Genomic DNA, 14104 nt, shown 5'->3' with positions numbered 1-14104 from the left:
ACCCCACCCCCATTCAATTTCATCGAGGGCTGATTTACACTAATATTTTTTTCTTCTAATTCAGAAACTATAAACAAAATCTTTTAAAGAACTAGTTACTTTCCCCCTTTTTTTAAATGAGACTCTTAAGTGCTCTTCCCGGATGCTAAACGCCAGTCCCATAAATGAAAAAGCTAATGTTTTATCTGTAGCTGTGAGTGCAGGCGCGCGTGTGCGCGTGCGTGTGCGTGTGCGTGTGTGTGTGTGTGTGTGTGTGTGTGTGTGTGTGTGTGTGTTTAACCGCAAAACCAGAGGGGGAAGCGTGGGAGCAGGTGGGCTGGGCAGTGGCAAAAAACCTCATGACACATCTCTCCGCCTCCCTGTATTGGTGGACTGTCTGGAGCAGCATTTAAATTCCGGGAGGTCCCGGCTGTCAGCAGCAGGAGCGAGCAACGCCTGGCACTGGACGCTTCTCAGGACGGTTGCAGCCTTCTCAGCCAGACGCCAACCGAGGTGAGCCTGCAGTCTGCTCTATGTTGCTGTCCATGCACTCAGTTTAACTTCATTCAGAAGTCCAGGTTGTAAGGAAAAGAATTTTAACTGTGACGCTCTTAATCAGACTTAAATTGTTCTAGCCTTTTGATTAAGCAGGTCAGGCACATTGCAGGTCTCCTGAAACAAAGGTGTCCAGGTATTTTGAAAGCTAGTCGAATATAAAATTTAAATATATTTCCACTGACTCCTCAAAAGAACAGAAACTACTGCTTTCAATCAGAAAAAAGTAAAATTCTGTGCCCCTTTGGAATGATTACAATAGTATCTGCATCATTTTAAACGGCTAGAGGATTGTGGAGGCATTTAAAAGAAAAAGGATCTTTCATAGTAATGTAAGGCAATTATGATGTAGTTTTTTAAATGCTTTATCTCATTTTCAAGGGACAAACTCTGAATATTTTACTTCTGAATTTAGCTGTTAAAATTTTCACCGAGATATCCATATGACAGACACTATTAGACTCTTATCACAAATAGAAAAGCTGTCGACTGTTTTCAATGTTCTCTTTCTCATTTCAAATTTCTGAAATACCTTACTTAAATAGCTAACTTCAGAGATAACTTTCTTTCACCTCAATAGCACCTTCGTACGAATGTAAGGTAAAAATCACATTTGAAATATATGTTGAAAAAATAGAGAAAACAAATGTCTTTCAGAATTGTATTTTCTCTTTGTGTTTTTCTTCTCTGAAAAGTGAGTGTTCTCATACTAGCTTGTTATTTTAATTAAATTACTGCTGATCTGTTTTTAGGTTTCAGTAGCTGGAGATATCAGGTGGTAATGGCATAATCTCCGGAACTCTAAATTTAAAAGTTGAATAAATATAGACTTGTAAAATTTCCTTCTCCCTTGCCTGATAGTGAGAGATGGAGAATAGAGGTGGCAATACAAATATAAACTTCATAGACCCTGATATTAAAAAGAAAAGGGTTCTCTAAGTAGAAGAGACTCTATACAAAATATATTTATTTGCGATTATTTTATACTGTAGTAGTATAAAATGTATTACTGGAAGATATCAAATATTCCTCACAAACTATTTTGCAGGAAGAACCACTACCATGAGAATTGCAGTGATTTGCTCTTGCCTCTTAGGCATCATCTACGCCCTCCCAGTGAGTACAGCTGAATCCTGAAGAAAATTGCTGAAAATAAATGAATTGTGTGCTTCTATGTGCTGGGAACACATTCACGTTGTAATCTTTCTCCATCTTTCTGTTTCAAAGGTTAAACAGCCTGATTCTGGCAGTTCTGAGGAAAAGCAGGTAAGCATCTTTTAAGTTTATCATACAGTTAAACTGCAATTGCTGCAAGAGGCACTACGAACATATTTGTTGCAATTTTGCTTATGAGTGTCTCCATAGTCAAGCCTATTAATTTACAGGTATTTATTGACTACCTGTTTTGGATATAGGCCAGTACCAAGCATAGTATAATTTTTAATAAATATATGCTCTTAAAACCAAGCTTTATTTTTTAATATAATAAAATAATGCTCTAGGCCATGATCACACGTAAAATGAGTTCTATGAAGTTGTATGACTTTTTCTTTCCATGAGTCAACATACTGTTCTACAAGCAGAAAATTCCATCCTTCGCTTTACTTAGTGAAAGGCTATATTTAAAATTCACCTCAAATACTGGTCAGGACTCTTTGATCATAATACTCATAACATTGCCTGAGATATTTGCTAAGAAGCCCATTGTGAAAAGTCTTTTTATGCTGCTTGTATCTATTGTGCTTGTCAGCTGATGTTAGATCACATTTTTCTAACCAAACCAAACTCTATTATAATTACTTGACCAGCACCATAAGTGTACCTGCCCCTCCACAACAGATGAAACTCTGCCAGCCAAACAACAACTAGGCATTGTCCCCAGGAGCTTGGACAAAAAGGCACACAGAGTTCAATTCCAGATGAACAAAATAAAGGCCAATGTAGAGTTGCCTAGGGTCATTGCAATTAGATTGCTTAATGAAGACATAAAGAGAGGAATTGTGTATGTTTGTGTGTGCATCTGTGCATTTGTGTGTGAGTGGGTGTGTGTAAGTGTGTCTGTTTTCCAATTGATTTGAGAACTCAGGTGTTGAATCACAATAATAAGCCTAAAAATTTAACATCTCCAGAGAAGATAGAAGTCATACTCATAGAATAAAATATGGCAAGGATATGTTTTTAAAAGGCAAATGAAGCCTTAACAGTGTAAGTCATGAAGTGATATTTAAGAGATAAATGAGCTTAAGATTCAGCCTTCTAGAATCCCAGAAATTTAGAGCTAGTAGGAAATATAGGCAAGTCTATAAGACCATACCCTGAAAATAAATACTGGTTATCCGTGTTACGATTTTGGGTGATTTTTTAGTCTGTTCATTTTGCTTATCTATATTTTCTTTATATTACTTTTTTTAAATTAAAAATTTAACTTATAAATACATCCTCACTGAGCCTATTTTATATATGCCATCAGAAAATATATGTATATGAATATATATAAATGTAAATATACTTATATATGAAAAAATAAAGAGGGAAACTTTGAACTCATTTAATCCAGTAGTTTTTGCATATGTTTTAGGCAAGGAACCCCTTCTTTCAGCAACAACTTTCAGAGAAGCCCTATATGAAGCTGCTCTAGTTAGAGCCAGCTATGAGAGAAATTCTAAGTGCTACTGATGGGTTCCCACCCTACTCAAGCGATTGGCCCTGGATGATACAGCCTGTCAGATGACACTTATTCAATTTCCGTTCCTCCACACTAGCTTACTATCATCATTTTCCAGATGAATAACGTGGCTAAATTAGGAAAGGTCATTTACATCTTTGGCACCTTACAGCAATAGAACTTTTGTGCAATGATGTTGTTATATTTCTGCACTGTCTATAAGATAGCCACTAGATACATGTTGCTATTGAGCACTCAGAATGTGGCAAATGCAACTGAGGAATTGAATTTTTTATTTTATTTAATTTATACTAACTTAAATTTAAATAGCCATATGTGGCTAGAAGGTAGTATATTAGCACAGCCTTCTACAGTTTCTCCTTGTTCCATGGAGAGGAAACAATGAAGATCAACAGTAATTAAGGCCACCTCTGCTTTAGATGTGCTTTATATGAAAGGAAAATTCAGCCAGCAAACATGGAACAATAAAGCACAGTGTTAAGATCAGTGTTAACAGCCAGTTTGCCTGGGTTCGAACCTGGCTCTGCTACTATCACTTAACTGCATTGTGGCTGAGTTTCCTGATCTGTAAAATGGGGATAGTTCTGATACCTATCTGATATGGGGCTGAGAAGATCAAGTGAATGAATATTGGTAAAGTGCTTTGAAAGAGTGCCTGTCCCACAGTAAGTGCTATGCAAGAGTTTGTTAAATGAATGTACATTCATTTAACCTAGAAAGGTATCTAAGGTTCTGGTTGACTATATGCATGCATATTATGCTTATCCACCAAGACAGGTGAAGTATAGTTTTTATTTCAGCTTATCATTCAGAGAGCTCTGTGGGGTTTTTTTAGTAATGATAAATATTCAAATTTTTTGTAGCTGTACAACAAATATCCAGATGCTATGGCAGCATGGCTAAAGCCTGATCCATCTCAGAAGCAGAATCTCCTAGCACCACAGGTATTTTTTAAATTTTCAGGTTACATAACAACAATGAAAGATAACCACAAGCAGGCCATTCGGGTTGGTTAAATGGATCCTTCTTGCCTGTTGGTAAATGTGTGCTTAGGATGCCAATTGATCTGCCATGTTGTCTTCTTCCTGCTTTAATCCATCCACTAATGAGGCTGAAAAATAAGGCTTGCTTTGGATTGAAAAGGCTAACATTTGAATCAAAAAGCTAAGCACGTATGATGTGCACTAATATGTGCCCTTGCTTCTTCAGAATGCCGTGTCCTCTGAAGACATTGACAATTTTAAACAAGAGGTAAGTTCTGTCAATCAGATACCCATCACACTTTGGAGAGATGGAAAGAAGCCATTGCCTAGGTTTCCTTCTGATGAAAATCCATTAGTAAATTTTCCAGTAAATTGCCAGTCTAAAACTTGCTCAGAGAGAAAACACGTATTTACTAAATATCAGAAATATTAGGTTTCTTCAGGTAAGCTTAGTGTTGCAGAAAATGTTTATTAATGCCTGTTATTTGGAACATTAAGCCTCTTGCAATTTATTTTGTAGATATCTAGTATCTAATAAGCATCTAATTAATGTCTGTCAAAGCCAAGATTTTGCCTTTAGGAACATTTCTGTTCTTAACATAATAGTTTATTTGATAACTATTCTTTGTATCAGGATTATTAATATATTTTCTGAACAAAGAGATAAATTTATTTTCCTTAAGATTCAATTTGAATATTCTAAGAATCTCTAATAAGGAAGTTAGATAGGGCTCGATGGTTAGCTCAATTGATTAGAACATGGTGCTGATAACACCAAGATCCCTCTACCAGCCAGCTGCCAAAAATAAAATAAAATAAAATAAAAAATAGGGAAAGTTAGATAAATTACAAGTATATTTGCTAATTTGAAGTTTAGTAGACATTAACTGGTTGATTCAAGTCAAATTTGAGCTGCAATTTATACACACATGTGTAACAGAGTTACCTTTCGATTATCCATGCTAATAAGGAGGTGGTTATAGGTTTCGGTACACACATTGAAATATATACATGCTCTGATCTCTGGAGAATTCTCATTTCAAATAGAAAAATCAACCTCACAATTATGTATCTGTGTCTATCATATCATTGGATTTAGTAAACTAAATAATGTCTAATAAGTACACGAAAAAAACAATGTTATCAATATGAATCTTACACTCACACATTTGGCTTGAAAATATCTATGAAAATAACTTTTAATTGATTAGCAAAAAAAGTACCTTAGAATATTATTCCATTTATCACTGTGTTAAAAGAGAAATTGGAAGATGCTTACTATAGCTCCTAAAAGCCACGGAGTGTATTGCGAATGCAAAGATTCTGAAATGAAATACAAGAAAAATAGTAAAAGACTAATGCACTAAAAAGCTAAGGGAAAACAAAAATCCATATACTAATTTTAGGTCTTGAATTTTAGACCCTCCCAAGTAAGTCCAATGAAAGCCATGACCACATGGATGATGAGAATGATGAAGATGATGGAGACCACGTGGATAGCCAGGACTCCATTGACTCAGATGACTTCGATGACACTGACCATCCTGATGATTCTCACCATTCTGACGAGTCCCACCATTCTGATGAATCTGATGAACTGGTTACTGATTTTCCCACTCGTGTTCCAGCAACCCCAGTTTTCACTCCAGCTGTCCCCACAATAGACACATATGATGGCCGAGGTGATAGCGTGGCTTATAGACTAAGGTCAAAATCTAAGAAATTCCACAGAGCTGATGTCCAGGTAAATCCCTAACCAATACATCTGATGGTTCTGACTAGAGCTCAGTTCTAGGAAACCAGAGTCTGCATATTCATTCATTCATTCATTCAGCAAGGCAGCATTTATTATTACTCTACTATATAACCATTGAATACAAAAACTTTTTTCCACTGGTGGTTTTTGTTTAAGTCCACATAATTTCTTCCTAATTTTGTCACTCAAACATGATTCTATTTTTCCAAATCCTCACTCTAAAACATTTGTTCTACTCACTTTTTTTAGATCCAAAAAATTTAAAAAGACTGGAAAATACCAATTAATTTCAAAATACAGTGGTCATGTTTTGAAATTAAATACATAAGGGGATTGTGGCATTGCAAATTATACTGAATCTATAGTCAAAGGATCTGAATTTGACATAGCCTTGCATTTACCATTCTTTACTTTTCAACTTTCAATTTACTTTCCCTTTATGTAAAACAGATAATGAGACCTACCTCACAGGTTTTATTACAGACATAAGTGGTGTAGTTATTTAACTAAAGGAGATGATTTGTGAAAGGACTTGGTAAAGCACAAAGTAACATGCTAGTATTATTATTTCTGCCAAATGTAGACAATTTTTAATATAAGTTGGGTTAAATGTTAGAGGGCAAATAAAGATTACAATGTTCCCATCCTGGTTGTTCATATAATTCTTCTTCCATTTGTGCCGTGATTCAGTATCCAGATACTACAGAGGAGGACCTCACCTCCCACGTGGAAAGCGAGGAGTTTGATGATGCACACAAAGCCATCCCTGTTGCCCAGGGCCTGAGTGTGCCTTCTGATTGGGACAGCCATGGGAAGGACAGTCATGAAACAAGTAAACTGGATGACCAAAGTGTGGAAACCTACAGCTACAAGCAGTCCAAATTACATAAGCGAAAGGCAAGTGATGAGAGCAATGAGCATTCCGATGGGATTGATAGTCGGGAACATTCCAAAGACAGCCCTGAATTCCACAGCCGTGAATTTCACAGCCATGAAGACAAGCTAGTCCTAGACCCTAAGAGTAAAGAAGAAGATAAACAACTGAAATTTCGCATTTCTCATGAATTAGAGAGTGCATCTTCTGAGGTCGATTAAGGGAGGAAAAAAAAACCATTTCTTACTTTGCTTTTAATAAAAAAAATATATAGCAAGATGAGAGAGTATAAAAAAATGCCTACTCAGTTTAGTGGATGAATGTATATGTATATGGATCTGGAAATAGATAATGTTTTTGATCATTAGCTTAGTTTGCTGCTTCATGGTAACACCCTTATAAATTGAAAGCTGCAGGGTTTTGTCTATGTTCTTTCCATAGAAGAAATGCTAACTATCACTACATTTTAATGTCTGTTATTATGAATAGAAATTTATAGATGCAAACAAAATACTTTTACACACTTAAAGAATATAACATTTTATGTCACTATAATCTTATGTTTTTAAAATTAGTGTACATTTTGTTGTGATTATTTTTGTTGATGTGAATAAATCTTGTATCTTGAATGTAATGAGAGTTTGGTGGTGTCAATTGCTTTTCTTATTTGGTTTCCCACAGTTGTCCAGCAGTGAACACACTGGACTTAGTTGAGGGCAATCTAGGGCCTGCAAGATCAACTGAGCTAAAGAAAATGAAACAGGGGTCAAGTGGGGGTTGATATCCAACTAGAACTGCTCCAGCCATGCAAGACCTTATAGGCTGCTTCCACCCAGAGGGGGTGCTTTTTCTAATTTCACAAAGCTATTAAAAAGCTGATGAAAGCCTAGATGCAATCACAAATCAATTTTACTGTTTGTCATCACTACCCATTAATATTGCTGAGTAAATTTGTTGCTTTCCTGCCCTTTATGGGACTTTGGGTAGGTCCCATAGCTATTCTGATCACTCTTAAATGATAAACACATAGTCCTTTTGTAATGAAAACATGTTAAATGCTGTTTCAGATGATAATAAAAATTCTCAATTTTATTCAAAACTAAAATTTCCAGAAGACTGAAGCAACCTTCTTTAATTCTATGTCTTGCTCTTCTGCTCTTCCTAAAATTAAATATTCCATTTGAAACTTTTTAAATTCTCTATTGTCCTTGGGAACAAAACGGAAAAATTAAAGTTGTGGAATTTCTAAAAAAGGAACATTGAAAAAATCAATAGGGTGTAATAAAGCCAGCAATTACAGGAAAACCCATACCTTAAATCTTCCAACAACAAAAAAACAAAAGAATGAAAATAAGTAAATTGAGCTCTCATCTTAAAAATTAGAAAACAGCAACAAAGTAAAGCCCAAAAAAGTGGAAGGAAGAAAATAATAAAATTAAAAGAAAAAGTAATACCGGTTCAATAGGGCTGACTAGAGGTGCCCAGCTATCGCCTCTGACACAAAGAAAGTTCAAAACAACAAATAAATAACCACACTTTGAATAGAGTGGCTAGGGAAAAAACACTGGAATTCAACAAAACAGTGAGGAAGACCCCGTAAAGCTCAGAAACTTGGGATGGCAGCACAGAAAGATGAGTGAAGCGCCCAACAGAGATCAGCTCAGAGCCAGGAGAGACTTCTGACTGTGGGGAAAAGTAAGCAAAAACCCCCACAGTCTACACTCCCACCACAGATGCCTGCAGTCCTGGCCACAAGACAGCCACACAGCCCTTGCAGGCCATGAGCTCAGTATAGTGAACTGTTTGGTGCCCACACAACTGCATTATTCCAGAAAGGGAAACCATGCCGAGCTCCATCATTCCCCAGGACTTAGGCTGCCACAGCATGTCATCATTTGGGGATCAGAGCCTACACCTGAGGCCCAATAGCCCCCTCATCAAACCATGACTCTGGTACCCAAACCCACACAGCACCCTGCACCCCTGGGAATAAGCAGTCCAGCAGAGTGAGGAGGACACCCTCAAGACAAAGGGAACCAATGCTCACACTTTCCAGAGCCTGACAACTGACTGATCAGGGCCTTCTGCAAGCAGGACTGGCACTCCTCTCTTCAGTGGAGCACCTGCACACCTACCCCAGGGACACAGAGTCCTGCCACAGCTCTAGGGAACCTGCCCAGAGCCACCAACTCTAGCTGAGGAGCTACAGAGCACTTCAGCACCTCACCCAGAGGCCCAAAATCTCACCCATGACCCTAGAAACCCAACCCAGTGTCACCAATTCCAACTTAGAAGCTTCAGAATGCCCCAGCACCTCTCCCATAAGTTTGAGATCTTGGCTGCAGCCCCACAGACCTCCTCCCAGGGTTGGCTACTCCACATGAGGAGCTGAGTAGCTCCCCAGTGCTTCTCCTAGGGCTCCACAATCGCACCCATTTCCCTAGCAACCTCACCCACTTTAGCAGAGAAACAGTTAATTGCCACAGCACCTCTCCCGGAAAGCCAAAATCCTGGTTCTGACCCCAGTGGCCCTTTCCAGGGTCACCTACTTCAGCTGAGGAGTCACTGAGTGCACCAGAACATCTCCTAGGGATTAGAGGCTTCACCTGAGGCCCCAGTAATCATATCCAGTGTCACTACTTCAGCAAGAAACTGCTGAGTGCCTGGCACCTAGGCCATAGAGGCACTTGCACACAACTTTGATTTTGAAAACAATTAAAGAAATTGCACAAAATCTATACTACTGTGCTCACCCTGAACTGAACCTAAAATACCCTATCCAATCAACACTACAGAATACATCTACATGAAGTAGTCTCTTCCTTCAAAAGCTACTCCAGAAAATTAGAAGAAGTACCTCTTCCTCCAGATGCCCAGAAATCAATGTGGGAATACAAGAAACATGAAAAAACAAGGAAACATGACATCCCCAAAGGAATACAATAATGCTTCAGTATCAGACCCCACAGAAAAGGAGATCTATGGAATGCTGGAAAAGGAATGCAACATAGTAACCTTAAGGAAAATCAGTGAGAAGCAAAAGAATACAGACAGATATGAATTTTATGAATGAATTCAGAAAACAATTTATGATCTGAATGAGAAATTAAAGAAAGAGATAGATATCATAAAAAAGAGCCAAGCAGAAATCTTGGAACTGAAGAATTCATTAAATGAAACATAAAATACAACCAACAGGCTAAATCAAGTAGAAGAAAGAATTTCTGAACTTGAAGTCAGGCTGTGAAAATATACATTTTGTCTTCATCCCCAACTTCTAACATAATCCCAAAATAACTCTTANACTTTCCAGAGCCTGACAACTGACTGATCAGGGCCTTCTGCAACCAGGACTGGCACTCCTCTCTTCAGTGGAGCACCTGCACACCTACCCCAGGGACACAGAGTCCTGCCACAGCTCTAGGGAACCTGCCCAGAGCCACCAACTCTAGCTGAGGAGCTACAGAGCACTTCAGCACCTCACCCAGAGGCCCAAAATCTCACCCATGACCCTAGAAACCCAACCCAGTGTCACCAATTCCAACTTAGAAGCTTCAGAATGCCCCAGCACCTCTCCCATAAGTTTGAGATCTTGGCTGCAGCCCCATAGACCTCCTCCCAGGGTTGGCTACTCCACATGAGGAGCTGAGTAGCTCCCCAGTGCTTCTCCTAGGGCTCCACAATCGCACCCATTTCCCTAGCAACCTCACCCACTTTAGCAGAGAAACAGTTAATTGCCACAGCACCTCTCCCGGAAAGCCAAAATCCTGGTTCTGACCCCAGTGGCCCTTTCCAGGGTCACCTACTTCAGCTGAGGAGTCACTGAGTGCACCAGAACATCTCCTAGGGATTAGAGGCTTCACCTGAGGCCCCAGTAATCATATCCAGTGTCACTACTTCAGCAAGAAACTGCTGAGTGCCTGGCACCTAGGCCATAGAGGCACTTGCACACAACTTTGATTTTGAAAACAATTAAAGAAATTGCACAAAATCTATACTACTGTGCTCACCCTGAACTGAACCTAAAACACCCTATCCAATCAACACTACAGAATACATCTACATGAAGTAGTCTCTTCCTTCAAAAGCTACTCCAGAAAATTAGAAGAAGTACCTCTTCCTCCAGATGCCCAGAAATCAATGTGGGAATACAAGAAACATGAAAAAACAAGGAAACATGACATCCCCAAAGGAATACAATAATGCTTCAGTATCAGACCCCACAGAAAAGGAGATCTATGGAATGCTGGAAAAGGAATGCAACATAGTAACCTTAAGGAAAATCAGTGAGAAGCAAAAGAATACAGACAGATATGAATTTTATGAATGAATTCAGAAAACAATTTATGATCTGAATGAGAAATTAAAGAAAGAGATAGATATCATAAAAAAGAGCCAAGCAGAAATCTTGGAACTGAAGAATTCATTAAATGAAACATAAAATACAACCAACAGGCTAAATCAAGTAGAAGAAAGAATTTCTGAACTTGAAGTCAGGCTTAAAGAAAGAGATAGATATCATAAAAAAGAGCCAAGCAGAAATCTTGGAACTGAAGAATTCGTTAAATGAAACATAAAATACAACCAACAGGCTAAATCAAGTAGAAGAAAGAATTTCTGAACTTGAAGTCAGGCTGTGAAAATATACATTTTGTCTTCATCCCCAACTTCTAACATAATCCCAAAATAACTCTTAAAATCCTTAGTATCTTCAAAGTGATGAGTATTTCTATATGCTAATGATGGTTGGTGGCTCCCAGATAGCTTCAGGATGGGAGCTGGTCACAGGAAAGATTAAGGTGGGACTAAAAGTCTCACCCCTCAAACTCCAGGAAGGATGACGGACTGAAGGTTAAGTTGATCACCAGTGGTCAATGAAATGTACAATCAATCATGTCTATGTAATGAAGCCCCAATAAAAACCTAAAATGCTTAGATTTGGAGAGCTTCCAGATAGCTGAACACATGGAGGCTCCTGGAGAGTGGCACACCCAGGGAGAGCATGGAAGCTCCATGCTCCTTCCCCAAACTTCACTCTAGGCATTCCTTAATCTGTATCCTTTGTAATATATTTTATAATAAACTGGTAAAGATAAGTACATGTTTCCCCAAGTTCTATAAGCTAGCTGCTCAAGCAAACTAATCAAACCCAAGGAAGGGGGTTGGGGAACCCTGATTTATAGCTGGTTAGTCAGAAGTTCCAGAGGCCTAGACTCTCACCCTGTGTAAAATGATGCTATCTCCAGGTAGATAGTGTAGGAATTGAATTGGAGGACACCCTGTTGGTGTCTGCTGAAAGATTGCTGGCTTGATTGACAGTGGAGAGAAATCTCCCCATATTTGGTCACAGAAGTTGGTCTTCTGTGTTGATTATTGTTAAGTAAGAGCATAGAGAGAGAAACACTACACTTGCTTTTGTTTGTGCTTTTCTCACTCCAACACACAGGTCTTTTGAAATAACCCAATCAGACAAAAAATAAAAGTAAAGAAGAATAAAGAAAGCCTACAAGATTTATGAAACAAATTTAAGTGCACAAATGCTTGCATTATATGTATCAAAGAAGGGAAAGAGCTGGGAAAAGGCATAGAAAATCTATTTAATTATATAATAACTGAAAACTTCCTAAGTTTGGGGAGAGATATGGACTTCCAGATCCAAATGGTTCAAAAGTCCCCAAACAGATTTAACCCCAAAATGTTCTCTCCAAGCACATTGTAGAGAAACTGTCAAAAGTCAAAGACAAAGAAAGAATTTTAAAAACAGCAAGAGAAAAGCATCCAGTTACCTATAAGGAAATCCCCAGCAGACTGGCAGCAGATTTCTCAGCAGAAGCCTTACAGGCCAAGAGAGAATGAGATGATATATTCAATGTGCTGAAAGAAAAAGCTACCAGTCAAGAATACTATGCTCAGCAAAACTATCCTTCATCAATGAAGGAGAAATAGTGTCCTTCTCAAAGAAAATCAGAAAATTTATAACCGCTAGAACAGTCCTATGAGAAATCCTTAAGGGAGTCCTACATCTGGAAGCAAAATGATAACAACCATTATGAAACACATGAAAGAATAAAACTCACTGGTAGAGTAGATATGCAAGGAAGAAGAGAAAGAAATTATATCTTATCAATACAGAAAGCCACCAAACAGCAAAGACAATTAATAAAAGAGAAATAAAGAAATACAGGACATACAAAACAACCATAGTACTATTAACAAAATGTCAGTAGTAAGGCCACATCTTTCAATAACAACCTTGAATGTAAATGGATTAAATTCCACATTTAAAAGATATAGACTAGCTAAATGAATTAAAAAACAAAACCCAACATTATGCTGCCTTCAAGAAACTCACTTAAGAGAGCACACCCAGGGTCCTAGGAAGGAGCCAATGGCAGTCCCCTCCACCCAGAAGCAGGCATGAGAGCACTCGCAGGGTGATAACAGGAGCTGAGGGCAGCCCTGTCTGCCCAGAAACAAAAAAGAGTGCACACTCAAGGTCCTAGGCAGGAGCTAAGGGCAGCCACTCTGCCCAGAAGCTGGCAAGAGAGCATGCCTGGGGCCCAAAGCAAGAACCAAGGGCATCACCCCCCACCTGAAAGTGAGAAGAGAGCATGCCCAAACCACCACATGCACACATGTGGCCCACAACAGCCACTGCCACAGCCACAGCTGCCAGAAAAGTGGCACAATGCCACAGCAGTAGCCACAGACACCATCCATGTGGCCAACAAGGAGAGTCACCAGTGGAGACCAGAAAAAGAAGAGGACATCTCTCTCCTCAAAGCCCACTCCAGAGTCATAGAAGAAGTAGGTGCTCTATGAGATGACCAGATGTCAATGCAGAGATACTAGAAATATGAAAAATCAAGAAAATATGACACCATCAAAAGAATACAATAATTCTCAAATACCAGACCCTATATAGAAGGAAACCTTTGAAATGACAGAAAAGGAAGTCTGAGCAATGACCTTAAGGAAACTCACTGAGGTACGAGATTCAGTTAGACAACATAATCAAATGAGAAAAAATAATCCAGAATATGAAAAGGAAATTTACAGAGAGATTGATACCTTAATGGGCCGGCCTGGTGGCGCACTGCTGTAGTGCGCCACTTGGGAAGCGCGGTGGCGCTCCCGCCGAGGGTTCGGATCCCACATACAGCCCGGCTGCTCACTGGCCGAGCGAGGGGCGGGAGCAACACCGAGGGTTGCGATCCCATGGCCGGTCCCGGTCTGGTACGGGTGCGACACTGAGGGGTGTGATCCGGTGC

At 39.0% G+C, this 14104-nt stretch overlaps 1 protein-coding gene across 1 annotated transcript; it reads left to right on the top strand.

The window, feature by feature from the left end:
• Positions 1 to 340: 340 nt before the first annotated feature.
• On the top strand, positions 341 to 7467 carry SPP1 (secreted phosphoprotein 1). Its single transcript, XM_008574253.1, has 7 exons — positions 341 to 492; positions 1583 to 1650; positions 1762 to 1800; positions 4084 to 4164; positions 4430 to 4471; positions 5624 to 5947; positions 6650 to 7467. The coding sequence occupies exons 2-7, from the start codon at positions 1597 to 1599 to the stop codon at positions 7052 to 7054; spliced, it is 945 nt and encodes a 314-aa protein (XP_008572475.1). The 5' UTR covers positions 341 to 492; positions 1583 to 1596; the 3' UTR covers positions 7055 to 7467.
• The last annotated feature ends 6637 nt before the right edge of the window (positions 7468 to 14104 follow it).

This window comes from Galeopterus variegatus, unplaced genomic scaffold (genome assembly GCF_000696425.1).
Source record: "Galeopterus variegatus unplaced genomic scaffold, G_variegatus-3.0.2 Scaffold1019, whole genome shotgun sequence".
In the NCBI taxonomy this organism is placed as follows: Eukaryota; Metazoa; Chordata; class Mammalia; order Dermoptera; family Cynocephalidae; genus Galeopterus; species Galeopterus variegatus.
Note: the sequence above shows the minus strand (reverse complement) of the source record. Positions and strands in the feature narration are given on the sequence as shown.

Excerpts from the sequence above, each read along its gene's own strand:
- SPP1 (XM_008574253.1), top strand. The coding sequence starts at position 1,597 with ATGAGAATTGCAGTGATTTGCTCTTGCCTCTTAGGCATCATCTACGCC. Across the intron at positions 4,165-4,429 it reads AGAATCTCCTAGCACCACAG|AATGCCGTGTCCTCTGAAGA; the intron begins GTATTTTTTAAA and ends TTGCTTCTTCAG. Across the intron at positions 5,948-6,649 it reads TCCACAGAGCTGATGTCCAG|TATCCAGATACTACAGAGGA; the intron begins GTAAATCCCTAA and ends GCCGTGATTCAG.